The following is a 26,496-nucleotide window of genomic DNA, read 5'->3' as shown; positions in this document are numbered from 1 at the left end:
TTACTGCCCTGACACACCAGTTGCTTTAAAGCGAATGAACTATACTTTGTCATGAACTGAGTAGAGCAAAAAATCTTGATTATTAGAGAAAAAAATATTTTTTCCAATGAGTTAGAGTGGAATAAAATCATAAATAAGGACCAGTATTTCCAGGTAATGCCCAGCCAACATGGGGGTAGGCATTTTATCAATAGGCATTATTACTTACACGATGGTTTTAAACATAATTTCCTTTCGATCACTGGTCAACAAAATTTTCAATTTTCATACTTTAATACAGTGAGCAAAAAATTCAATTATATTAGGCATGTCAGTCTCTTTAAACTTGACTGCATAAGATGTAAATTAATGGGGTGGAGGGGGAAAAAAATCAACAAAACAATGTAAATGTCTGTTTATTCAATGGAAAGGACCTTCTGGAAATAAGAGTAATTCCCATAAAACACACAAAGGACATAAATTAAAGAGGCAAATAAAAAAAAAAAGGTCTGGGAAAAAGAAATTGAATCCACACTGCTCATGGCACATTGAGCAGCATGCAGAAGAAACCTCTGGATTTGTGGTATTCATTGTGTGAGCAGTTTCTTCTCCTGTACATGAAATTGGAAATGATAGTACAAAAAGGAATACAAAAACAGTAAACTGCCCTCAATTTATCCATAAATATTCATAATGATGCACATTGGTTTGACAAAACAATGACTTTTGTAAACATCTTCCACGTAATGTGTAAATTTCTATATATAAAAACAGCAGTCGCATAGTTATCTGAAAGGATCCCATGACAAAGACTAAAAACTAAGCGCGGGTTAAAAATATGCCAATTGTTTTTTGTTGCCATCATTCTGATGTTGTCTTACACTGCTGTAAGTCAAACCCCATTTTTGCCCCACAAGATGGACAGTGAAGTTTGAAGGGGGATGCAGAAAATGTAAACATTTACATCCACAGAAACAGCTGTAGAATGTGGCAACTATGAAGTTAGGTGATACATGACAGCAACTGTGTAATATTACATGAGATGGGGGGGGATTAAGAAAAAAGACTTAAGATTAAAAAAATGGTTAAATTAAGGTCCATTAATATCTTGTCATTGGTTCTCACTAAAGCCTTCCTTCAACATTTTTTTTTTGCTTCATAGAACCAGAATTTTCAGCAGTTGTATTCCACGAGAGACGTTGCTTATGGCAACCTGAACTTCACATGAGCTTAGAATGGCACTCGCTCATATCCTGTCAGAAATTTTGTTCTTTTCTGGTCACTTGTAAATCTACTGGTGACTCTGGAAATCTAATTCACAGTTTAGCCTCTGCCTGAAAAGGAACCACCCACCAAACGGCGAATATAAATTTTGGGTCCGTGTCTTTGCAACGGCGAAACCCCCTGCTATTCACGTGCAGCAATCAAAAAGAAATTATACAGTGTATGAGAAGTCTGAGCTACTGGGCAACTTTGGACCAAATGCAACTTGCATGGTAGCATGCTCTAAAACTAAGAGTTGGTAATCCTGTACCCTGTTGTTGTCGTTACCGAGGTCCTTCAACGTGTCATAACGAAGGCATTAAAGTGTTTAATTTTCCACTGAATTGGTGGAGGAGCTCGTGCCACCTGAATTAAAAACGGCAACAAACTGTTGGCTCGACTGTTGGCGTTTTTGAGGTCACTCCTCTGTATTCTGCACCTCCCTTGTGCCCACGCACAAGATGTGAGGTTGGTCGAGGACAAACAAAGATGTAGACATTCCACAAAGGTCAAAAAGGGAGGGGAGAGGTTTGCCTCAGGGGATTTTCGGTCGGAATATAGTTTACTAACACGCACACCTTCAAAACACGACGCCCGCCCACCGCTGGCTATTCATGACGACCGACGTGTAAGAAAGCGCGAGCGTCTTATTGGTCACAGTGGTCTCCGTTGGTCACCGCATAGCCGCCTTGCTATCTCGGCTACCAGCTCATGAGAGAGGTGCGTCCTAGGGTCATGAAGTACACCTGGCTGGCACCTCCAGCCCGCACAGAGGCAAAGAAGACCTGTAGAGCAAAGACATCAGTATGGATTTTGTCTGTCGAGTCCTCCTGAATTTGCATAGACGCAGGACCGACCTTGTCATTCCTTTCACACAGGAACTTGAGTCTCTGCGCTCTTTTGTGCATAAATACGCCATCGAGGTGCCCAGTCTCCACTGAGCGAATTTCGATGGCCTTTTCACCCCATCCCATGATCTGGTTCGACCTAATGTAGGCTTCGTACAAAGAGAAAAGAGAACTTTGTTACCAGTTGAAAAAAAAAATCCTTTTAATTGCAGGTCATCTCATAACTTTGTCAGTGCACAATAGTCCGCTTAACTGACGCATACGTTCACTCAGGTGATGCTTGATTGAATGTAACCAGAACATTTGCCTATTGGCTGTCATTGTGAAACACTTACCCACTGAAGTTGGCATTTCCCCCCACTGCAGCACCACGTCCTTGGTGATGCGCCCGTACGTATTAACGTAGACACCCTCGTCCTCGTAGCAGACGAGCAGCTCTATTCCGTCAGTGTTGGGCAGGATGATGATGGCGTGACACTGAATGCTAGTCTGGATCTAAAAGGTGAACGATAGACGATTTAGGGAGGGCAAGTCAAACAACTGAGCATGTCATTTACATGAGTGGGCAGGTAAATGTCATAGACTGCGCCAGAGTCCACATCCACAGCATGGAAGCCTGAGCAGGAGCCATAGATGACCTTTAACCTCTGACCTTCCTCTACAGTCAAGTCCACCAGTAAAGGCTTATGCACCAAGTCGCCAAAGGACTGAAAGCAAACAAGGATCGCGTTATCGCTTGGGCATCAAATGACAAGAAGCAGCCCACTTTCTCTGCCTGCTCACCTTGAAAGCCATGAACTTGTGGTACGGTTTAGGCGCCCAAGCGTAAACCTCCACCGAGTTCTTTAAGGCCAGCACCAAGAATTTAATCCGCTCATATTTTACTGAAACATAGGTATTTAGTTACAATGAGGACACTAACATTCGTCTCGTCGGCGGCGGGGTCCACGTACCGACTTTGTAGTGGACGCAGCCTTCCAGGTCGCCCACATTAACCCAACCCTGCTTTTTCTCTACCTCCGGGTCATTATGTAAAATCTTGTTCCGAAGCCATGACAGGTAATAAACTCTCAGCTTGTTCTTTTTGCCTGGGAATAGAAGAAAAGTGCCATCCTTCCTCAATAAAGATATTTCATGTGACGTCACCACACTTTTCCCCACTAAGGTCTACATTTAGATTAGATTAGAACTTTATTTCATCCCATATTTGGGAAATTTCTTGGTTGCAGTAGCAAGACAGACAAGACACACAGGACATTGTAGACCTAGGTAAAAAAAACTGGAGCCACACACAGGAAGTCCACAAGGTGGGGACCTTCTCCAGACTGAGACTGAGGTTACCACACAGTCCCTCAGTAGTCTGGAGGTTTTAAAGATCATCTCCCTTGACTAGAGCCTCCTAAACTGTCCTATCGCCTAATCAGCAGCAGCGGAGAGGCCGGTGGGGGGCTTCAAAGCACATTGTTTGCAATGTATAGACAGCCAAATTGACTGAAGGTTCTTGTTGAGTTGTAGCAAAAATTGTGATGTTGGTAAAAAAAAAAATATAACATTGTTATAACATAGTTCAATGCTGGTACCTGAAATGGTAACTAAAACATTGAGCCCCTCAAGGACATCCATCTGCTGGATACGCCGCCGGTTGATGAGCGGGTAGACCTTCCCTTGACCGCTTCGGTCCAGCAGCATCAGGCCGCTCTCCGTACCCACCAGCAGGTTGACCCCTGGAGTTACAAGTATAACGTAGAGGCCCTTGTCTCGGAGTGTATGGTGAAATTAGTTACGAACACCTACCCCAGAGGGCTGCGCATAGGATTTCAGAGTTGAACCTCTTCTTGTATTTGCGGATCTCTGGTGTGTCACTTGGCGGGCGTGTGTTGACAGGATTGACATTGACCACAGAGCCTTTTCGGGACGGGTCAGACCTTAACGGATCAGCCAGACGGACATCCCGGCCGAAATCAGCTGTGGGTAGACAGTGGAAGATTTTTTTCTTCAAACTATTCAACGATCGTGAACAAAAAGCGTCCCCTGCAGTTTGACTATGTAATTTGCCTACTAAACAGCAGATGTATGACTTACCCATGTTGTTGAGGGAACTTCCACTGGAGGGGGAAATCTGGAGCAAGCGTGGGTCAATAAAGGGAGTAAAGGAGGACGATGACTTGTGTTTGGACATGGAATTGCTCTCTGACTGGCTCTGTCCAAGAGGGCAAAAATAAGCACATAACGTTTGTACTCAACTGCAACTTAAGGGAGGACTGCAATACAGTTAAGGTCACGGTGCTGCCCGGCTAAAAATGTATTTTATTTTGTTATTTACTGAGGCCGAGTTTCCCTATTAAACCCAACAAAGACATCTATACTCTACTCTGTACTGTTACATTAACCATATTGAAGCAATTATTACAAAAATGTGTGCTTTATTATTGAGATTTGTATTCCGATCTCATTTTAAAGTGGCCATAAAATTAGGATATTTGTTATCATTGGATGTCTATACATACACTAATTATATTATCCTTATTCCAAACATTTAAAGTCCAAAGTTTAATATGAGAGTCATGCCTGGGAAGGAATGGAGAGATTGCGTCAAGTCTTTTTTTTTCCCTCCCCGGAATATTTGTTGACGCACAAAGTTAATGTGGCAGCAATCATTTTTATCATATGATATAAACAAGTACTGTACTTCACACAAATCACTGAGATGGCACTGCAAGTGATTGACGATCATGGCGGAGAGTACGAACGTCAATAGTACAATTGATCCATTTAAATGTAAGGAGGGAAACAAAAGCAACGTTGAACTTTTTGAAATTGTGCACAAAACTACATTTTGCAGGCCAACTGCATGCACGTCCATCAGTGTAATTTTGCGTTGTATATTGTTGCAGAAATAAGCCAAGTTAGATTATTTCAAACAATAAAAGTGCTAACACTAATATAGTGCTGCCATGCTGTTTCGATAACAGATATTTTAAAGATACCAGTACTGTTAACTTTTTAACAATAACAGTAAACTCAAAATGGCATATGTCCATACAGTCAGAAACTACAACCCTCAGCGCACAAGGGTTTGTGTTTCCAGGAAAAATATTTTTGTTGAGACACACACCGGTATTACAAAACATGTAGCTGGAGTTAAATACAACCTTGAAGTTAGTAGACGCAGAAAAAGAAAAACAAACAGGAGCAGAAAAGATAAATTGAAGTGTAGTATAATAATGGCTGTAGTGTAATGCTGACAGAAGAGGATCCTAAATCCATCACCAAGATGCATCTGATTTGAGGCAGTAGTAGCACCTACGAGCACAATGCAAAGCAGAGACGCTTGCTTGTTAGTTGACCCCAAGCTCCAGTGGGGTTCACTCCATGCTATGAACGTGTTCTACCACCAGGACGCAGCCATGTTAGTGGGAGGTGTCAGCTAAGCCAAGGAGGAAGAGGAGAGCCAGAGTGAAGCAGCAGAATGGAGTCAGAGAATGCACATCTGCCTGACCCAACAACCAGGATGGTACTACAGGTGTTGTACAGGCTCAGATTAAATATCTTATGGACCAAAAAAAACTTAAAGCAAATACAGTGGAACCCCTAAGTTCAATGCACCGACCTTGTTGATGACCAAGCTCGAAACTTGCTGTATAAAACAATGACAATTGTAAGAATATGGAAGTACACGAAGTAAGCAGACTCGTATTAAGAATCCAAGATTTGTCCAGCATGACTGAACTGATGAATGCATCATTATTTGCTGTTCAAGTTAAAATAGAGGATAAATGCAGCACATTTGACTTATGAGTCAATGCAATTGTACATTTAATTTGTACTTGCATCTGCAACATGAATTAGCCTTCACATTAAGCCTCCTTCTTTCTACATTAAAGTTAATGCTAAAGTTGTGTTTCTATTTACTCAACTCATTGGCTGCTAGCTTCTCCTAGATGAATTGGATTGGACATCGATTGTTGTCCGAGGCACCTCGTGTTAATGGTGATCCTTTAACTTCTATTTTTACATGACAAGAAAATCTTTTTCTCAATGGTGTTGGTTGAACCAGAGCCAGAGTTGGACTTTCTATTCTCATAATTTCCTACGGAAAAAATTGAGTGGGGCTGACCGGCTTCCTGAAAGTGATTCCATTTGCCTACAGAGGCTCTGCCGTAACACAATCTTACCGCGTTTTGTCGTTGAGGTTAAAGGTTCCACTGTAGTTCAGTTTAACTGCCAGGAAAAAAAAACTATTGTTCCAATGCTGGGCTGGCAATCTAAGTGAATAGAAGCTAATTCAACTGGCTGCCTCGGTTTACGAGCCTGAACTCCCTGCAGACCATTCCCGCCATTGTCGGCCTCAGCCGAGGGAGGGCAACGTACCTCGACGGCAACAAGCTTGTCCAGGGGATTCAATGGGGACATGGCCAGACTGGCATTGCTAGAAGGTGATGAGAAGGAGGAGGAAAGCATGGATGTGGAAGAGGAAGGGGAGTGATGGCTCTGCTGGATAAGGTCTGGTAGGTGGTGAATGTAGCCAGTGAAGCCATTTTTCTCTTGGAGGCTGTGGCTGGGGGTTTGGGGCTGGCCGCAAGAGGCAGCGGGCAGGGAAGAGGACGAGAGATTGACCAACCGCTTAATGTCAGCGGTGCTCTGCAAGCAAGAACAGGCACACTTTTGGCTCTAGTGAACAGGAGGTAAGATGATGCACTCTGTAGTCTTGTGTTTTTAAGATCCTCTTCTTCCAACAAAAAAGCATGATGATACACTAATGTTTATTTCAAACAAAATTGGGGAGTAAAGCTGTACGATTGGACACGAAACCCCCACTGTCCTGGTGTTTTCTTTTGGCTTGACAGTGTGCACAAAGGAGGTTCTATGCACTATGCTACCTACCTGTCTGATGACCAGCGTGCCGTCCTTAGATGGTGTGGTGGCTTGACTACTTTCAGAGTCTTCAACAAGCATGGTTTTGGCAGACCCGGTCTCTCCATTGCTCAGCCTCCTGTGGAAGCCATGAGAAGACCTGATGTGCACAATCAAAATCATGTTAACATAAAACATGGAATATAAAAAGTTAATACGAAGAAGAATAGTTTCCACCAACCCAGAACGGGAGTCCTCTGCTCCCGATGTAGACTCCTCTCCCGCCTCCTGGTCTACTTCCTCATCGTCCTCCTCGTCAGTGGTGCCAGAATCTTCACTTGAGGAAGAGTAGTCGGTCACCTTGTGGGGAGGTCTCACATCATCCACTGCGCGAAGTTCCCTGGCGAGGGCTGTCAGGTCCTGAAGAGTAGTGAGTGAGAACATTTATGAGAGGCCACAGCAGGTGAACGAGCAGAAAAGGTGACATATTAGAACACTTACTGCGGGTCGAGTAGGTCTGGCCAAGAACTTTTCATCAGTTTTTTTGTGAACATTCTCGGGGCGCTGGAGAGGTGATCCTTCAGATTTGGAAGATGCTTGGTAAGGTCAAAAGAGGAAATGAGATTACAAAATGTTTGTTGGGTTTGAGAGTTGGCGAACAAATAGGAAATAGGCGAGGACACTACCACAGAACTCACAGCGTGGCCGGAAGCGGTCCCCGGAACTGGCCTGGGAGCTGGAGTTGGAGGAGCCAGAGGAACTCCCACTGCCAGGTCGAGGCTGCAGCTTCTCCACACGGTCCCAGAGGGGGCGCTGCTCCACATTACTGCCCGAGAGAAGATAGCTTTTAAATCACACACAATACCACTTCAAATTGTCACAATTTATTTGCTCAAACACCTTGTCCACTTACCCGGGTGCGTTCCTCTGGCTACCAGGCTGCAACGGCAGTGGAGATTCACGACGCGAGAGCACTGGCGATCGGGACGTTGTCCTTACGGGTACCTGGACGAGTTGTACAATATTTGTTTCGCCTATTAAACCGTGAAGTAAACGTTCACATCTTTTTCTAGTCTTCTAAACCATTTTACATGTATTGTACCTTTAATGACAGACAGACAGACAGGTATGAGTGATGATACTTAAGGAAATGCACCAGGGGAAAGAGGTGGCCCTCTACAACTCCTTACCTTGGGTGGCACTTCGTCACTGGAATGGGGCTGGTGGAGGGGAGGTTGGGGCTGGGGGTCAGTGCGTGCAGGTGATGGGTGGTGGTGGTGGGGATCCTGGGAGCGCAGGTGAAGTTGTGCAAAGCTAGTAGTAACACCACCGGGCTCACTGAAGGACTGGGAACGGGAGACCACGGGTGGAGGAGGAGGAGGAGGAGAGGGGGCGGCGTTGTTGCTGCTCTTTAAAGCGGCAAGGTGGGACCACTGGACCTTTATGGAGTGAGGGTGGATGAGGAACAAAGTAAGACATGAGGGAAGATGAGTGGGTTACATGCATGCAAAAAAAAAACAAGGCGTATTCACACGGGAAAGTCCATTGTTCGCTTGTTTTGGTCCAACATTTTTAGTGCGGTTCCTTTTTACATTGAAATTTTTGCGACCCGGGATTCAACAACAAATTTACGCATGTGCAAACCTCGTTCAATCATTTGGCAAAGCGGTCGGGGTTGGGTAAAATATGGAAGCAAACAATCACGGCCTCCAGCTTGAAGCACTTGTGCTCATACTATTGATATGGTTAGTCACTACCACAAGAGATCGCGGGACATTTGGCAAATCAGAGAGTATTGATGCAATGTTGTTTTTATGTGTAAATATCTACAAACGGTACAGAAAAAATAAAAAGAATGAATATTAGAAGACCTTCCGTCGCTCCATGTCAAAGCACGACTCATGTTAGACGACATACTCCTAAACAAACCGGATTTTCCATAATGCCTGTAGCTACGGAAGTCCAAATAGGTGCGCGATTTCAGCTTTGGTCTAAAATGTGGTGCGGGCCTTTGAATACTGGTTACCTGAGGCTCCATGGGCCTTTGCATAGCAGAGGCCTCAGCTGAGCTGCTACCGTTGGAGAAGGGTTCCGCAGAGCGAGGAGGCAGGGGAGGTTGCTTGGGAGGAGGGCCAGTCTGAGGAGAGCCCTGAATATTTTTACGGTACCGCTCATCAGCCTGCGGGTGAACAACGAGACAAACATTGACACCAGCCCAGGAAACAGGGAAACAAGGTCAAAAGGCCCAACTCTTTTTCAACTGCCTACAGAGATGACCGACGAGTCATGCTTGAAGCTTCTCAGACATACAGGTGAAAAATAGATTGCGTCAAAAACTGAACACTGAAAAGGGAGTAAAGATTGTTGTTAATACAAACGTGCCTCACTGCTCGGCTGTTGCATGCTAATTTTGGCTTTGGCCATTTACATGCAGCTTCCCAATTCACACTGGCAGCGCAGCCATAACTCCTCGTCATGAATTTGGAAAGGAACTTTGTATTGGCGGCGCCATCTCCGGCGCTGTGGTCACGGGGTAGAGTAAATACAAAGCGAGAAGATGGAAAAAGCAGGCGGCAGGGCAGCCAGAGTCAATGAGTGGGTTCACCTCTCTGATAGGCTGAGGAGGAGGAGGACTGAGCGTCTCAGCATGTTCTCCCTTAGGTGTGGTTTGGATGGGGGTCTCTGGGCGAGGGGGACTGGCAGTACAGGAGGCCAGCCTGAGGCTGACAATCTCATCCTGGTCTTTTTTCTCAAACAGAGTGCCCTGAACTTTAACACCTTCTGGGTATATCTCCTGTGGCGCTCCAGAGTTTTCAGCGGCGTCTCTCAATACTGCTACGGCATTGTTGAGTACCACCGCTTGTGGTGTGAGTGTAAGGATTTTGTCTGGGGGCAGGGTGGTCTTCAGCAGTTTACTAGTGTTTGAGGGGAGTTTGGCCTCGTCACTCTGTTGCTGACGAGATGAACGCTGGAGTGACAGCAGCTGTTCTTGCTGCAGCTGCTTGTGAAGCCGCTCGGCCTTGCGCTGTTCCTCCAACTCACGCCATTTGAATTCCTAATGCAAATTCAGGGGGGATTCAAGGCTGTCGCTTCACATTTGCTGCAAAAACAACTTCTACAATCTAATTTCTTGCTGGCAATGGCCCCAAACCTATCTGCCTCCCACTAAAACATTAGAGAAAGACCTGCAGTCCGTTCAAATGACGAAATGTGACGGACTAACAAAAAAGACACTACGCGTTTTAGGATATGTGGTTGTGTGACTGACCAGTAACATGGCCTGTTCACGCAGGAGCTGCTCTTGTAGCATCTCCAGATGTCTCTGCTCCTCCTCTAGTTGCCGCCGGATATATTCCTATCAAAGCATAGTGCTGAAAGTTAGAATTCATCATCATGTTTAACTTATTCGTTGTATATTAATTTGCAGCCCTTAATGTAAAAGACGACATGCAAAAGCATGATTCTAATGATACCAAGATCCTAATTCTATTTTTGCTATACTTGATTATGTGCAGGATTTCATACTTTTTTTTTTAACTTTGGGATGAACTAAAACATTTTTAATCTAATCTTAAAATAATCAACATTGTAAATAAAAATATGATTTTCTGAAAACATGACTAGGTAAATTAACTAATGGCAAAGAAAATCACATCCTAAATCAAGTTTAAAAATTTGCAATTAAAAAAAGGGAAATAAAAGTTGTTCATGGGGGGTCTCTTCCCTATTGGTTCAGCTCTTGCCCTCCTAATTGACTGGACCTGCATTGTTAAAAGCTTATTGGCTTCTCAGTCATGAGGACTGCTTAAAGGAGCACTATCTAAGAGTTCCACATCAAATATTCATTAAATGGCTCTAACATATTTCAATAGATATTGAAGTATAAAGAAGTACTTCACAAATGGCTAAGTCAATATTTCCCCTTTTTAAAAGTCGATTCCCAGCCCGTAAAGTTATTTTGATTCTGCGTTTACAACGGATGTCGCGCCCTCCACTGATCAGCCAATTAAGAAATGAGTTATTTGTCTTTGTCCAGGTTGGCACAGCTCTGTAAACTGCAAAAACTAAGGTTGCTACTTCTTTCACAATCAGAACTAATGAAGTTATCTACCCTCACAGAAAAAAACCTTGCTCTCCAAACGTCAAAAGAATCATGATAAATGCAGAAACAAAACAAGGATTTGCATTGGGGATGGAACTTACATAGTGCTCCTTTTAAGTGTCACTCAAAGTTTGCAGTAGCCAAATTTGTAAGCTGTTAATTGTTAACCGTGCCGCAGTTTTCATCAGAAACCGTGCATGTTCTCACCAAATAAAAGCCCCTGTAGCTAGAACAACATCACGCAGCCCACGCCACACTCAAAAATCAAACAAAAAGGTTTACACACAAACCTCTCCATTTGTGTACACTGACCATAGAACATAGTTAAAAGCAAAATATCCATCTGTTAAAACCCACAGATTTACAAAATACTAATTTCATTGACCCAAATTGCAGTAAATGAATTGACAAACGCACAAAAGATTGGTTCAGGCCTTTATGCCTTAAAGTTACAAACCAGACCTGTTCACGATCGTTCCTCCTCTTCTCGTCCTCAGCAGCACGTCGACGCTCCTCCTCCTCTTTGCGCCTGCGATCCATCTCCTCCATGCGCCGCTTTTCCTCTTGCTCCCGCCGACGCTGATCGCGCTCCTGCTGCCGTCTCATCTCACGCTCACGTCTCTGTTGCTTTAGTGTCGAGACAAAATATGAAATTTAGCTGTCAAGTAAACATTTTTTTTGTACTGATATAGGTTACACATTTAACGCATTCAGAGTTCGATTGGAGTTGTGTTTGATCTGCTAATAAATCCAACCTCCTCTAGGCGCCTTCGTTGCTCCTTCTGCTGCTCAATACGTTTCTGCCTCTCGGCCAGTAGTTGACGCTTGTATTCTTCCTGTTCGCGAAGCTGCTGCTCCTGTAGGAGTTGCTGGCGGCGAAGTGCTTCCGACCTCTCCTTGTTCTCCTGCTGCAGGCGGATGAAGTCGCGGCGCAGCGTCGACTCGCCCGGCACATTAACAATGGAACTACACCGTGACATATATTAGACAGGTGTTAACTGTGACCGAAGACGGCACATAGGGAGGAATAGTGCTGCAATCGAACCTTGGTTCTCCCTCCTGCTCCGCTGGATCCTCTTCCTCTTCTTCGCTGCCACTATACTCATACTCAGTCTCATCTGTACATAGGATACATCCACAAAAGTCAGGACAAAGGTCAAATAACAGTATGTTCTTCAGAATTGAGGAGACAGATGCACCTTTCTCGCCCCGCTTCTTTTTAGTGCGATCGATGTGGTCTTTCAGCTGAATTCGAACCTGTCTCTCGTTGGGCTGGTCACGAATGAAGGGATGTTTCAGCAGCTGTTCCGTTGGCGGTCGCTGCGTGTAGTTCTTAACCAGGCAGCTTTCAATGAAACTGAAAAACTTTTTGGACCTGCAGTCCACCCCAAAAAAAGTCCCAGAGAGCACAACCGGAATTTTATTCAGTTACAAGTACACAGATGCTCTAGTGACACCCCTTGCAATTCAAATTATGATATGCCACTAAACTCACTGCTGACAATCAGCAGACGATGAAAACTAGACAAGTTGTCACAATACATGACGCGAGTAATTTATTAGCTGCTATCAGTGTGTTGTTGCCTTGAGGAAATGAGTCCAAACTCTGCAGATGAAGATAAAACCATCTGTATTCAAAAGGGGGTTAACGGTAGAGTATAAATGTAATTTTGGTTCGGTTTGTGGAAGTGCTCTGTTCAGTTCATTTTTGGATTTTAAAAAAAGACCAGGAAGAGGGATGGGAAAACTCCCATAAGACATGGGTTCCGTACGCAGTGCTTAGCTTGTGCAAATGATAAATTTATGAGGGGAAAGAATTAATAAAACAAAATTGAGGCGGTACACAAATGTACCGAACACACAAAACCTAAACGGTTCAATACATCCTCGTGAACCGTTACACTTAGTTTTCAGTCAAGGATAGCTACGCAACTCACCATTTTTTGGATTTGAGTCTTGGGGGTGGGTTCCGTGGAATCAGGAAAAGGGCTCTCATAGGATGCATATCACAAAGAGCTGCAAGTAGGTACATCATAACACATCATAGGCAACCCTACACTTTCACAAAGATGGTGACAAAAAGATAAGCCCTTACGTGGCGCTCCTTCAGCCATCTCAATTGCCGTGATGCCGCAAGACCATAGATCGCTCTGCAAAAAAAAAAAACGTCAGCGCCTACCTCACCCACGCAAGCACCCACCACATGCATTTCTTACTCGGTAGTCGTATGTTGCGTCGGGATTCTCGTCGCAGGCGATGACTTCAGGAGCCATCCAATAGGGTGTACCAATAAAAGTGTTTCTCCTGCCCACGGTCCGATCGAGCTGGGCACTTACACCAAAGTCCACTAGGGTGATTTAGGACGGTTTGACTGATAAGTTTAAGGCTGCATGGTCTGCTTTGAACAAACAGCGGAGGTTTTCTGCTCACCTAATTTGACTTCAGCATTCTCAGTCAACAGTACATTCTGGCCTTTGATGTCGCGATGGATGACATGATGGGCATGTAGGTGAGCCAGACCCTGCCAATGACAGACAGCACATGAACTCGTTATCTAAAACATTAGCAGAGCTGCCAACCTCCGTCAACCCCATTTCAGGAGTACCCTTGTCCCATTTCCCGAGTGAATGCGATTCACGCAAATCGATATAAAATCTAATCAAACTTATCATGTTTTTACATAAATTGAAATATTGTGTTTTGGCAAACTATTGAAAAAGCACAGCATAATGAAAATAAGTTTGTCTTTGTGTTTGGGTCCTTCCATGCGAGTTTTACAGTCACTAATTCCATCATGTGTCATGCTGAAGTCCCACTTGCATGTTGAGCAATATGCAAATGTCGGTCCATTTGGAGACGGCTTCAACGTGGGATATTTCATCGAATAAGAAACAATGAACTTCAGTGTGTCCCTGGGCTTCTTATTAGAAGTTTCATCCAAATTACCCTCCATTTTGCGCTTATCCCAAGTAAGCATATTGATAATAGTTACCAGTGCTGTTTACTCCTACTTCCTTTAGAACAGTGGTCCCCAAACTATTCCAGAAAGGGCCGCAGTGGGTGCGGGTTTTCGTTCCAACCTGTAAGAGGAAACCTTTCCACCAATCTGGTATCCTAAACGTGGAATCAGTGGATTCCAGTCAGGTGATTCTTTTTTCAGCAGAAACCTCATTGGTTAAATTGTTTGTGTTGGATCGGTTGGAACAAAAACCTGCACCCACAGCGGCCCTCAAGGACCGGTTTGGAAACCTCTGCTTTAGAACAACCGTGGAATGATAGGATTTGTTTCAAAACAAAAGACTGGTGGTTTAGTCAGCCTTAATAATACTTACTTTGCTTATGAATCATTTGTCAGAACTTGCAACACCGATGATTCACAATGCACTCATGTTACGAATTTCCGGTTTACAGCGCAGTTGAATCAAGATGACGGAAGTGGTGTGAATTTCGCAGCATTTAAATTGGAAATTTGGTACTTTTCCAAAATGGTTTCTTCAAAACAAAAAAAAGTCACAATTTCTTTGGATTTCCAGACATTAGGGAGGATGTCTGGAATCCCAGATTTTGCGTTGCATTTGCGGGTAAACCCCGGAAATTCCGGGGTAGTTGGCAGCCCTGCATCTACCACCTAATCAACATAGTTTACTTATACAACACATAAAGATAATGTTTGAGTGTCATATACCAAACTAACCAACCTTTATTTACAGAAAAGGCTGGAGAGATGATATGAAGAAGAGTACTTACTCTGAGAATTTCTCTTGAGATGTAGGCAATCCAGTCTTCCTTCAGCTGGTTTCCCTTTGTATTTTTTACTAGGTCTGTAATGGAACCAGCTCCACAGAACTCCATCACCAACTAAACAAAAAATGTATAAAACCAAAAAAATGTATAAAAGTGAGCCATAATGAGTAGATAAACCTTACATGATGGACAAGAATATGACAGGTTAGGTCAGTCATCTAGAGATGAAATATAATGTGGATAAATATTATTTTCAAACTTGTGTTACACCTGAGCCCAGGTGTCGGGAATCTTTTGACAGAGAGAGCCATAACGAATTCATATTTTCAAGTGTTATATCTTCAGAAGCCATACCCACAATATAAAAATAAAAATACATGAAAACACATGCTTTTTTTTAGTCATTTCACCACTTTTAAACTACAAATAGCCTCTAAATTATTTTAGCAACATTGTTACGCTAATGCTAATCAATGAGTATCAATGGGAGTATGCATGCAGAGGAGTCTAATGAAAAGAATATTATGATTAAAGCACCACTTGAGCTCTTGTCGACGTGACACTCCTATTGGTTTTTTGGGACTAAGCTCTCTCAACAGCGGTTACCATAAATTACCTCACAGAGTATGTAGTGGAGAGCCATATGCACCTATCAAAAGAGCCACATATGGCTCTCAAGCCATAGGTTCCCTACCCCCACCTTATAATTTGCCTAAGCCTTAATGACTTACCCAAAGCTGGTCATCATGTCCTGGTGGACTCTTTTTAATAAAAGCGCCGTAATAGGTGGCAATGTTTCTGTGGTGGGAGTACTTCTTCAGCATGTTAATCTCCAGTTTAATTTCCTCCTCTTCATCCTACACACAAACAAATATATTCAATTTAGGTAGGCAGAGAGTGAATGACTGTATGAAACTGCTAACAATTACTTCCCCTGAAATTGGCATAAATTCAGGAGTAATCTAGGCACAAAAGGATCACATTTATTTACCGTATTTTCACGACTATAAGACGCAACAAAAATCTTAAATTTTCTCCAAAATAGACAGGGGGCCTTATAATGCGGAGCGCCGTGTGTAAGCTCTGAAGCCTGACTGAGAACACTTCTTGCCGACACGTTTCTTATATTGAGAAAAGGCGGACGTGGGTGGGGTCAGACGCTAAAGGCACGCTTTACGAAGGGTGGCAGGCAGCGCCGGGCTAGTTACGCTAGCTACTATTTGCGAATAGATTGTGGCCTGGACATCGGCATCAACACAGCTTTACGAAGGGTGGCAGGCAGCGCCGGGCTAGTTACGCTAGCTACTATTTGCGAATGGATTGTGGCCGCCTGGACGAACGTATAAGACTCAGCGTATTCGATGACTCATTTGGACAATGGTTCAATTTGGACATAGAAAATGAGGACTTTGATGGATTTGTGGGTGATGACGACGCGAGTACATTGTAAAATGGCTAAATAAAGTACAACCGAACTCGGTTTTGCTTCCGTTGCCTTTTTAAAAACGTGTTTTTAGCGCGTGTCCGTATGTTTAAGCTGGTGTATGTTTTGCCATGCCTGGCTGCACCTTTAAAAGCGGTGTGTCCTGTGTGTGTGTCAAATACAGAAATAGCACTCTTTACTGACACTCCGCCTTTAAATGCGGTGTGCCATATAGTCGTGAAAATACGGTACCCTAAAATCAGGAAACTATTTCATTTTTAAACATTTTTTTTATTATTATTCCAGGTCATCACAGTATGAACACTGCATTAAGAAGACAAACACGTTGTTTTGATTCATGCATAAGATGGGGGAAATAAGGGTGCGCCCTGGTTCGAATGTATTTCAATGATTTTAAGGGGGTGGGATTGCATGGCATATCTAAAGCAATTTGTTCTGTGGTAGTTTTGAAACTGGTCGCAGTGTGACGTCACAAGGTGTCTCCTTTCCAAGTCTCTTTGTTCTTCCTCCACGCCTACTATCCTTTTTTTTTAATTATAGAAGACCGTGAGAAATCTCTATGTAAATAAAGTTAAAACTAGAGCATCATAATGAGGACTAATCATCAAATGTATAAAATATTCTACAGACAAGACCTTCTGAAACTAGCTCGCCAACTCCATTCTGTTACAAATTACCCAAAAGACATGTATATATGTCCATGATTTATGTTTTTAAGTTCTTAACTCTGAACAAATGCAATAAGACCAAAGAATCAGGTTTTACCTCTGTGACATCCATGACCTTGATGGCGGCCAGCTGTCCGGTCTTGACATGTCTTCCCTGTGAAGACAAAAAAATGGCACACAGTGTCATAAATCTTACAAAATTTACCAAACCCTCAACTATAAAATATCCATACATATGAAGCATGTCATACACAACCATCAATCTGACAAACACAAAATAGCCCAGTGTTTGATTTTCATTCCAAAAATAAACACACATGCTTGGAGGTAGGCCACGCCTCAGTGATCCCAGGAGATGCTGCTAGCACAATGAGATTGCCATCTTGGCTAACATACAAAGCAAAAGCTGGTGGTACCAATTGGCACCAGAATTCAAAAACACTCATCAAAAGTGATGCCTTTTTTACCCATATAACATAAAAGCATGCATCTGCTCATCTTGAAATGTATACGAGGTCACGAGTGATCAGTTATTTACAGGTTTGAATAAAACAATGAAAGCGTGCGAACCTGCCAAAAGTTAGATTTGTAACAACTTTGCAGCCTTGACTCAGTTCTACAACTATGCCAACCTAAAAGGAAATTCACAACTGGCTCAACACCATCATTCAACTTGCCTTAGGATCGGTATTGGTTGACACAAGCAGGGAGGAAATGCACACATTGTTTTTCCTAACAGGTCAGCAATGTGCATGTGATCTTCCTTGTAACTTTGAGAGCTTTGAGACGAAATGCAAAGCCACAAGAATGTGTCTCTTAGTTGCATTATGTTATGCACATTGGTTGAAGTTAAGAAAGTCTCTATTAAAGTTATATTATTGAGACTACAGAAAGTGTGGAACAGTGGAGTATCGTGTGTCGCATCGGATCAAACCCTTCTTCGGCGCTGACTAGCATTCACTCGAGCCTATCCCCGTGACCTGCACTGAACTTTCTATGTAATCAGGTCCCACAATACTCATTCGTTCTAAACGTTGCATTAGCACAACGCAGGACTCGTTTAAACATACTTCTCATTAGGGCAACCGTCTTTAAATAAACCTTATTGGCAGGTTATGCATGCATGAGTGAATCCTTTCTATCAATTCTAATTTTGTGTTAACAACAACACAACTGCATAGACAAAGAAGACAAGGCAGAAAATGTGATTTTTTTTCTATAGGTTCAGCAATGCAGATAACGCCATGGGTCTTGTGACACCCCTTGGGTTGAGGGTCACCAGGGGAGGAGATGACCCAAAAAGAGATGTGTAAGCTTGACAGGCTGAGAAAATAATGTGTGTTTTGCATGTTACTGATTCTGCATTCCCATGAATAGCATGTCATGGAAATAGGACAAAAACGCCTGCAGTAAGATTATCCAGTCATGCATCACTGTCTTAATTCCCCCATCCAGAGTCAGGGAACCTGAGATAGTGGACTATGCCAGCTGTTTTACACCAGTTGATAGTGAGAGGGAAAATAAGGAAGCTAAGGAGTATCTTGGAGGGGAACATGACTCACTGTTACCTTACTTCAAGATCATCTAGTTCTGAGCCTGTTCCTCTACCGGGGTATAATTGAAACAAAACATTTTCCATCATATGCAACATTTCATCTGGATAAAAATATAAACAACAGTTTGGTATGCAAAACATTCTGTGTAGCTTGAAGCCGTTACATCACTTGTCTTTTCCACACAAGTGACTATACAAATGATTTCACCTTGATTGTTAATGTGATTTAAAGCTGTTCTTTTTTTAAACAATGTTCACATTACTGTGTTGGCGACGCACAACCACCCAAAATTAGCTAAAGACAGATTCAAGCAATACTAGTCTTCATTAATGGCAATGAACGGGAAATGCAAACATTTCATTGTTGCCAAATGTGGAGAAAAAAAGTGGTTTGTTGACATTGAGAAAAGGAGAAAGTCTTGTTAAGGCAGAACGGCCCACACTTGAGGGGGATGGGGGGTGCTCTTCTGCCACTTGAGCTCCTGCGCCGAAAAGCACACTCCATCACTGGTCACATGACGACACAGCTATTACTGAGCATCAAATATTGTATACACTACAATCTTATTTAGTGCCTTTGCAATTCTAGTACAGTACATAAAGACCTAAATATTACTGAAATGTATTTTCATTCTTCAGTACCTATGATTTGTTTAAATCCTGTTTTTGTGAATGTTTAAGATTATGTGGCAAAAGAATCTGAAATGATTATTCTGTACTGTGTCATGCTGCCCAAATTCCCCACCCTAAGCAGTCCAATAACAAACAAGTGGATAAATTGTCTCAATATACTGTAACTCAACAGGGCCCCATGTATCCACTCAAACGGCCGTAGCCTCGATATCTTGGGCAAACCCCTATTGCCATTTGGACCAGTTATGGTTGGGCATGACAAATCACCAATCTCTAGATTTTCGGCACAAAAAGGGGTTGGTTCCGATCAAGTGTTTACTCTGCTCACTGGAGGGTCTATTCATTTTAAATGACATTTAAAAAGAAACAGTTTAAGCCCCCGAAGTCATTTGGGTTCCTGGTGTCTTATCAGGTAGAGGAGCAATCTAGCTTGCTAGAACCACAACTGCACCTTGCAAGAGTGTTTTACATTCCCATCACAAATATAATTCCCATTTACACTTATTATGGTTGACTTTCCAGTAGTCGCTGCTGCCTCTATGTGAATATAGTGAATATACCAATATATTGGATACATATGACTCATCTCATTCGCTGCCACTGGCATGTCCCATCCATTTTAATTGGGACAATTGCTGTCAGTTAACAGACGTAATACATCAGCATTACTTTGTAATTAAAAACTCAGATCTGTAGTACTATAACTTTAGCCAGATTGCTCTTGCTTGCATATTGTTATTGTTGATGGAGCACCCATATATTCATGTCTCGCTTCTTCATAACAGTCAGTACATTTCTACAAGAGAAACATGACACCAGACACTGAATTGCCAGTGAGTAGGATTCCTTCACTCAACTGGACTTTGCTCCGATGAGAGTAAAAAATAAAAATGAGTCAGCAATGAGACCGCTCTTTCGTCATTCATGCATTCTCATCTCCTTTTTTCAGACAGGTGGGTGATGTCAGACTGTCTGATTCACTCTGTGAATTGAAGCTCGCGTTAGATAACAGCACCAATTCGGGATCAGACTACTGGCTCCGAGACAAAAGCGATATGTGATGTTTCTACATCGACAAGCTTCCATTTGCAAACAGAAGACGTCGAGCTCTCACGGAAGAGCCCAGGGGTGGAAAAATGGAGGAAAACAAGCCATTGGTAATCATCTGTCTCCTGTAGGACAGCGAACGCACTGCGCCTCCAACCAACCTTGTATACTTGTCCGTAGGTGCCATTTCCAACCACCTCCACCAATTCAAATATCCCAGCCGGGTCCTGGAAGAGAAAAGACGGAAAGAATATTACTAATCCGAATAAACGTCGGCTATTCCGAGGAGCATTGTACGCGGTGAGCCAGCTGTTGCGCCCCGCTTAAGCCTCATGTGCCAAATACATGTGGAACAAAGGAAAAGCACACAGCGGCAACACCTCGCGGCGGCTCGGCGCTCGTTTTCGCCGCTTCTCCCGAGACAAGGAGACTAAGAAGGCCGCTTTCGTGAGTCACAACGCCCGGCTTGCGTAGTGTCGAGCTTTGTTGAATACAAGCTAAGAAAACTGTGGAAAAACACACAGTCTCGAGTCGGAAGCACCCACCCGCAGTGAAGCCAAGTCGATGTCTACTAGACTTTTAGCTGGGGAGTCGTTCGCCATCTTTCACCCAGAAAAAGGCCGCGTTTCCCTTTTCGCCGACTAAAGTGCCCACTCGTGTCTCATGGGCGAGGACTTTTGTGGATAATAAAAAAAATGAGGGGACGAGGCGTATTCCGCTCTTGGGGTCCGCTTTTGGCAGTGACCGCTGAGCTCTGACTACTCCATGTTGAGGTGGCAGCAGCGGACTCCCTGTTGGCCGCCCTCGCCGGAGCCGCTGCCCTCAAGCAGGGTTACTGACTTCCGCTAGCAACTTTTCAACGTAAAAGCCCCCCGTTTGTGGGGCGAGGTTTCAATTCATTGTAATCCGGCTTCCCGTTTTAAAAAATGCTTACACTTCCATAATTCACCATTCTTGTTTAAATATCCAATAACAGAGTTTAATTCCAAGTTTTTAACGAGCCGCCATTTCCAACTTTCCTTGAAATATGTTACACTGAAAATATACGGAGCCTGTTTCCGTTTATTTGTTCTTGCCCATGTCGCTTGTCGCAATTTAGATCCCCGGATCAGTCAATTCATATTTGGGCCTCTGCACATCTTGCATGGAAAAAATAAACATTTTCATCCTATTATCTAAAAAAAGGCAAACTTAAGACCGAAACCGAACTGCAGCTCGGCCACAAAAATGTCCAAACCGAGCACACGCGTGTGTTCATTCGAACGAAAGACTTCATTGTTAATGTTGGGTGTGGCAAGTGAGGCGACTCAGAAGTGATGCTCAATGTGCATGCCATGCACCATATTTGTTAAAATGGGGGTCAAAATGGACATACTAATTACATGCAATCACTTGTAGATTTTCACATGAATACAGAAAATAGGTGCCAGGACAGTGCGACACGTGTAAACAATCACATAAGTATTAAATTCAATCCCACTTATGGTAAATCTTTAAAAAATACAATGTATGAATTTCGGTACAGAAATATAAATGGTTCTGGACTATATCCTGATTTCTATGTATACTCGGGTATGATTTACAGAAAGTAAAATCCCAGCATCGTGCCTGAGTTCTAACTAACACTCATTTAAAACCCTGACCCTGGTTTGAAACCAGATTTTTGAATACTAATCTAAATTTGAAATCCTAGTTGAAAACCATAATCTTAGTTTGAAATCATTTTCTGGGACTCTAAACATACTTAAAAACTTAATTTCAACCTATAAACTATCTTGAAACCTAACCCTAATTCAAAATAACATTTTGAAATCTTGACACGTGTGTTTGACTCTTTAACCAAGCGTTAAAGCTTAATTTCAAATCCTAACCCGGGTATTAAAACAGTCTTGGAAGGATAACCCTAAATTGAAACTCCAATACTTTTAAATCTTAACGTGGGTTTTAAAAAACAAAATTGGAAAACAAACCTTTTTAACTCTTGTATATGAATATACAGTTTATTTGTAGGTGATCCATTGCCATTCTAATGCTAACGTGTACTATAGATAATAGAAAATATTAGTCACTCTAGAAAAAAAATATGTGGGTCTGGATTATATCTCAATTTCTATGTAGGCTATTGGATGATTTAAAAAAAAACGGAAAAAAACAAGATGAACCATAAAATATTGGCACTATGTCTGAGTTCAAGCTACTGTCACAATATGCAACATTCATTCATTTTCCATGCCGCCTATCTCCACGGATGTCCCGGAGGTGCTGGAGCCTACCCCAGCTAACCAAGGGCAGCAGGCTGGGTACACCCAAAGGGCGCAATGAGACAAACCACCATTCACACACACAGCCACACACACACACAGTTATTGCTACCGAGAATTTGGAGTGTTCAGTCAGCCTTCTACACGTGTGTTTTATCTTTAGAGCAAAACCTTGCAGGCACGGGGAAATTATGCAAACTGCAAAAAGAAGGCTGGAGCCTGAGATTGAACTCTTGATCTTATAACTGTGAGGCAGACAGTCTAACCACTCATCTACCATGCCATCCTCAAAAAGTAAATCCATTGAATATTAATTTTAGGAATACGTACTACCAGAGGAGTAGAAGCCCTACCTTACCTCTACTATGGTGCGTGAATCAGCGCAATGAAATAATATTTTTACTCATAGATGTATACACCCCTGCCGGCCATTCAATCAACAGTTTTGCAATCAAGTATCCGTGCAAAATAGCTTCCTTACAGACACATTTTCAAAGTACAATGAAGTAAATATTTCGTAGATCGTCCTTTAGAAATGACAAACAATTACAAATGACCATGACGTGTGTATATACTAATAGGAATGTCCTCTTTATTAATGTCAGTTCAATAGAAAGTCAGGTACCGGGTATCCAAATATGGCAAAGTCCCCCTTATAACGGGCATATAGCCTTCTGTTCTCCCACTTGCTGGTTCCTGAGAAGTAACGCTGCACCTTGGTCTTGTTGCGATGTGGATTACTAGGCGAGATGCTTGGAAAGGACACCTGCTCCTCATTACCTGCTCTGCTCAGAATGTGGGTGACATCTTGGTCCAGCGTCTCAAGGTGGCTCACGAAGTCGTAGTGGATGTCGCACGGTGCACACAAATCCACGTAGGTTGCCCAGTGACTGATGTGAGGGCCAGCCAACCAGTCTATGGATTGCCGGCCTTCCGTGTCCCCCAGGTAACGGACAAATTCATTAAAGAGTAAACCAGTATTGGAGAGATAAGGCAAGCCCCTGCGGTATTTGCGGATGATGGCAGTGCTGATAGTGTACTTGTACCAAGACTCAGAGGGTTTGGTAAACAGAAACTTGTCCTCAAATGTGGAAATCAGACGTTCCAATGGGTCCCTCACGATCAAAAACTTGAAATAATTTTCCAATCTGTCGAACACATCACACATGAATACATTGTTGAAAATACTTTAACAGCTATAACATCCAGGTTTTAAAGTGAGTGACACCACACAAAAAGGATTACAAATTGGCAATTGTCTTATACAAAACCATCACCACTTACTCTGCTTAGAGTAGACAAAATGTCTGTCGTAGTACCACCACCAGCCAGTGAGAGGCAACAATGTGCCGCTGATTCAGGGATGCTCTTTCACCAATCATCACATTCAACCTGTACTCCACTTTTCCCAAGCATTCATTGATTCATTCGCTTGTATTCTCACAAGGGTCGGCGGGGGGTGCTGGAGCCTATCCCAGCTTACTACAGACACCAGACGGGCGAAACCCTGAATTGGTGGCCAGCCAATCGCAGGGCACAATGAAACGGACAATCATTCACGCTCACACTCAGGTTCAACCAGCCTACCCTCCAGAGTACCTGTAGAAAAACCACGCAAGCCCAGGGAGAACATGCAAACTCCACACAGTGAAGACCCACCTGGGATCAAACCCTCAACCCCAAAGGTGTGAGGCCAACGTACTCCCCCACTGGGTCACCCTGTCCCAAGCAGTTTTTAATAAAACTAGTAATAGAATCCTTCAACTTTGATTGGAAGCGTGCAATACGGTTTCATTATTGGTATTTGTGCAAATCCACACAAGATGTGCTAATGTATTATTGATCGGAAAGTTCACTTTTATCTACCGGTCTGTTATTTCCTGGGAGGTCAGGGATGAGAGCCGGCGCAGGTTGTCCTTCACCTGGTCATGAACAGGTTTGTCTGGGTTTCTATTTACATTGGGAAAGACCCCTGACAACAACATAATGTGGAAACAAATATAATTAGACGAACTGCGGTGAGATGGGCAGTATACCCGGGTGAAAATTATTATTGGAAAAATGTCCTCTTGAGACAAAAATAACACCAATAACAATCACAACCATGTCACACTGTGTCTTTATATACCACTTACCACTTGGACCGATGAGTTTATTCCATTCATTGTCACCCATTTCCGATGTCTGGCAGAACAACACCTTGTGTCGGTCGCAGACAAAGATGTGGTCCAAGGGCAACTTGGAGACATGGGTGATACCCCAATATTTTTTGTTCTTGCATGCAGTAGTGAGTATTTGGTTCCTTTGATCAATAACCAATTGCCAATTCCCCTTCATGGTCTGAAAGCAGTAAAAAACAACTGCCTTTCATTTCTGTCGATCATGATGTTACACATAATTGCTACATTATTGGTGTTACTACTGCGGCTCTAACAAAGTGAACTGTTAAACTACAGTATAATGCATTTTCTACAGATTTATTTGCCTGTAAAATATGACAAATCTGCTCAATTTAGCTAAAACAAGAAACACGTAATAAATTGACTGACTGGTGAGTGTGCTTTTTAAATTTTTGGAGCTCCTATAATGCTTGTGTTTCAAGATCCACACAAATCAAAGTATTTTTAAAAATTATATATGAATATATATTACCCATGTATTCATTCATTCATTTTCTGTACCGCTTAGCCTTGACGGGGGGCTGCTGGAGCCTATCCCAGCCCAGGTGGGGGACACCCTGAATCGGTGGCCAGCCAATCACAAGGCCCTACCCATGTATAAATTCAGTTGTTTTTTTTTTACATCCCCAAAAATATAGTATTTTAACTATAATTGTCTTAACTTCTAAACCCACTGCACGGTAGCTCATACAAACCTCATAAGGTGAAATATCTGTGATTATAAAGTCAAAATCTAAGGAGAGAAGAAAAAGAGTAGAGAGTTGTTGTTTTGTATTTGTGGATTCAGATCCCCTTTTAAATGAAAACCCACCTGTTGTATTTCTGAGGCTAAGAAACCTGCCAAACACAGTGAGGATCAGCAGCAGCCAACCGCAAGACAAGACACGCCACAGGAACCGCATTCTTGAATTTTCTGGGATAGGTTAAAATTTATTCATGGTGGAAATATAGTACATTCTTGGTGACAACAAAAAAACTAATTTTAACTAATCAAATTCAAAGCACGTGTAACACACGTTACGCAATATGAAAAACATTATTCATTAATGGATAATACAACTTATATTCGAAGTGTATTATTGGTGCTAGAAATAACAAAGTTAAACAAGATAACTTTAAAAAAAACATTTGTAAAACATGCTTCTTTAATGACTTGTTTTGTAGTCAGGTCACTTGGTTACATTCCTTTGCATGTCATAACTTAGGACATTGTCTCAACTCATGAGAAGTGAGCAATCATCATAGTTTTAAATATTAAACACGTTCATCATTTTAGATTGTCGGAACGCACCAAGTTAGACACATTTGATCGAGATAAGATTGGCATGGGGACTGTATAACACTATTGAATCCCTGATTTTTTGTTAACTTTACAATTTGTGGTAGGTGAGTAACACGTTAAGAGTCTGTCCTAAAACATTGAGCCAAACTAACCAGGTTAAACTCAGTTATCTAAAGCAGATCATCTTACCTTCTGCTGGCTTGAATTTTAAGTTGTATTTGCCTCAGTAACACAGGCACAAGTGCATACAAACATTTCCAACAAATAATGAGACAACGAGCCTGGGTCAACTTGCTAAGCAGGAAGACAGACTAAAATACTTGACAGTCTCGATGACGATTTCAGAAGCACTATATATTAGCATACAATCACATGTGTCAAACCGATTCCGCCGAGGGCCACGGTGGGTCCTGGTCTTTGTTCCAACCGATCCAGTGCTGACATTTTAACCAATCAGCTGTCTTCTAAAATAAGCAGCACCTGACTTTAATTAACTGATTTCACTTGCAAAAGGTATCGTCTTGTTGAGTTGGAATGAAAACCTGCACCCACTACGGCCCTTTGAGGACCGGTTTGACACCCCTGCCATACATGAACAATCTGCAGCTCAGGAGGCTTTAATTGTCTTCATTGCAG

General features: G+C 42.6%; 2 protein-coding genes across 10 annotated transcripts; both read right to left on the bottom strand.

Moving 5' to 3' along the window:
• Positions 1-379: 379 nt before the first annotated feature.
• On the bottom strand, positions 380-21,009 carry LOC144073583 (mitogen-activated protein kinase kinase kinase kinase 4-like). Of its 8 annotated transcripts, XM_077599586.1 has the most exons (32): positions 20,683-21,002; positions 20,299-20,364; positions 17,000-17,056; positions 15,522-15,647; positions 14,794-14,904; positions 13,477-13,567; positions 13,263-13,393; positions 13,142-13,196; positions 12,984-13,062; positions 12,246-12,421; positions 12,092-12,164; positions 11,802-12,012; positions 11,509-11,673; positions 10,213-10,299; positions 9,550-9,999; positions 8,971-9,123; positions 8,135-8,383; positions 7,858-7,949; positions 7,643-7,770; positions 7,446-7,540; positions 7,186-7,364; positions 6,975-7,104; positions 6,462-6,731; positions 4,173-4,290; positions 3,885-4,055; positions 3,671-3,814; positions 3,044-3,178; positions 2,874-2,974; positions 2,648-2,797; positions 2,426-2,585; positions 2,100-2,239; positions 380-2,027 (listed from the first exon to the last, which is right to left on the bottom strand). In XM_077599586.1, exons 1-32 carry the CDS (start codon positions 20,737-20,739, stop codon positions 1,944-1,946), a joined length of 4,434 nt encoding a protein of 1,477 aa, XP_077455712.1. In that variant the 5' UTR covers positions 20,740-21,002; the 3' UTR covers positions 380-1,943. The 8 variants fall into 8 exon arrangements, with proteins under 8 accessions (XP_077455712.1, XP_077455704.1, XP_077455683.1 ...); XM_077599578.1 differs by having other exon boundaries at positions 380-2,239; positions 20,683-21,006; XM_077599557.1 differs by lacking the exon at positions 9,550-9,999 and having other exon boundaries at positions 20,683-20,997.
• A 1,957-nt stretch (positions 21,010-22,966) lies between these two features.
• Positions 22,967-26,192, bottom strand: LOC144083003 (carbohydrate sulfotransferase 10-like). Of its 2 annotated transcripts, none has more exons than XM_077610521.1 (6): positions 26,050-26,192; positions 25,390-25,481; positions 25,274-25,311; positions 24,534-24,738; positions 24,265-24,370; positions 22,967-23,546 (listed from the first exon to the last, which is right to left on the bottom strand). In XM_077610521.1, exons 2-6 carry the CDS (start codon positions 25,478-25,480, stop codon positions 23,000-23,002), a joined length of 987 nt encoding a protein of 328 aa, XP_077466647.1. In that variant the 5' UTR covers position 25,481; positions 26,050-26,192; the 3' UTR covers positions 22,967-22,999. The 2 variants fall into 2 exon arrangements, with proteins under 2 accessions (XP_077466647.1, XP_077466646.1); XM_077610520.1 differs by having other exon boundaries at positions 25,390-25,491; positions 26,050-26,094.
• Positions 26,193-26,496: the final 304 nt, after the last annotated feature.

Source organism: Stigmatopora argus, chromosome 1 (genome assembly GCF_051989625.1).
Source record: "Stigmatopora argus isolate UIUO_Sarg chromosome 1, RoL_Sarg_1.0, whole genome shotgun sequence".
Taxonomy (NCBI): Eukaryota; Metazoa; Chordata; class Actinopteri; order Syngnathiformes; family Syngnathidae; genus Stigmatopora; species Stigmatopora argus.
This window is presented reverse-complemented; position numbering and strand designations above follow the sequence as displayed.

Bases quoted from the DNA above. Each gene is read 5' to 3' on its own strand.
- LOC144073583 (XM_077599578.1), bottom strand. From the start codon at position 20,739: ATGGCGAACGACTCCCCAGCTAAAAGTCTAGTAGACATCGACTTGGCT. The intron at 17,057-20,298 runs GTTGGTTGGAGG...TTGTCTTCACAG, and splicing joins CCTACGGACAAGTATACAAG to GGAAGACATGTCAAGACCGG. The intron at 10,000-10,212 runs GTCAGTCACACA...AATTTGCATTAG, and splicing joins GTGAACAGGCCATGTTACTG to GAATTCAAATGGCGTGAGTT.
- LOC144083003 (XM_077610521.1), bottom strand. From the start codon at position 25,480: ATGCGGTTCCTGTGGCGTGTCTTGTCTTGCGGTTGGCTGCTGCTGATC. The intron at 24,739-25,273 runs GTTTGTATGAGC...TACTGCTTTCAG, and splicing joins CAGATATTTCACCTTATGAG to ACCATGAAGGGGAATTGGCA. The intron at 23,547-24,264 runs GTAGATAAAAGT...TGTGTTCGACAG, and splicing joins TCCCAGGAAATAACAGACCG to ATTGGAAAATTATTTCAAGT.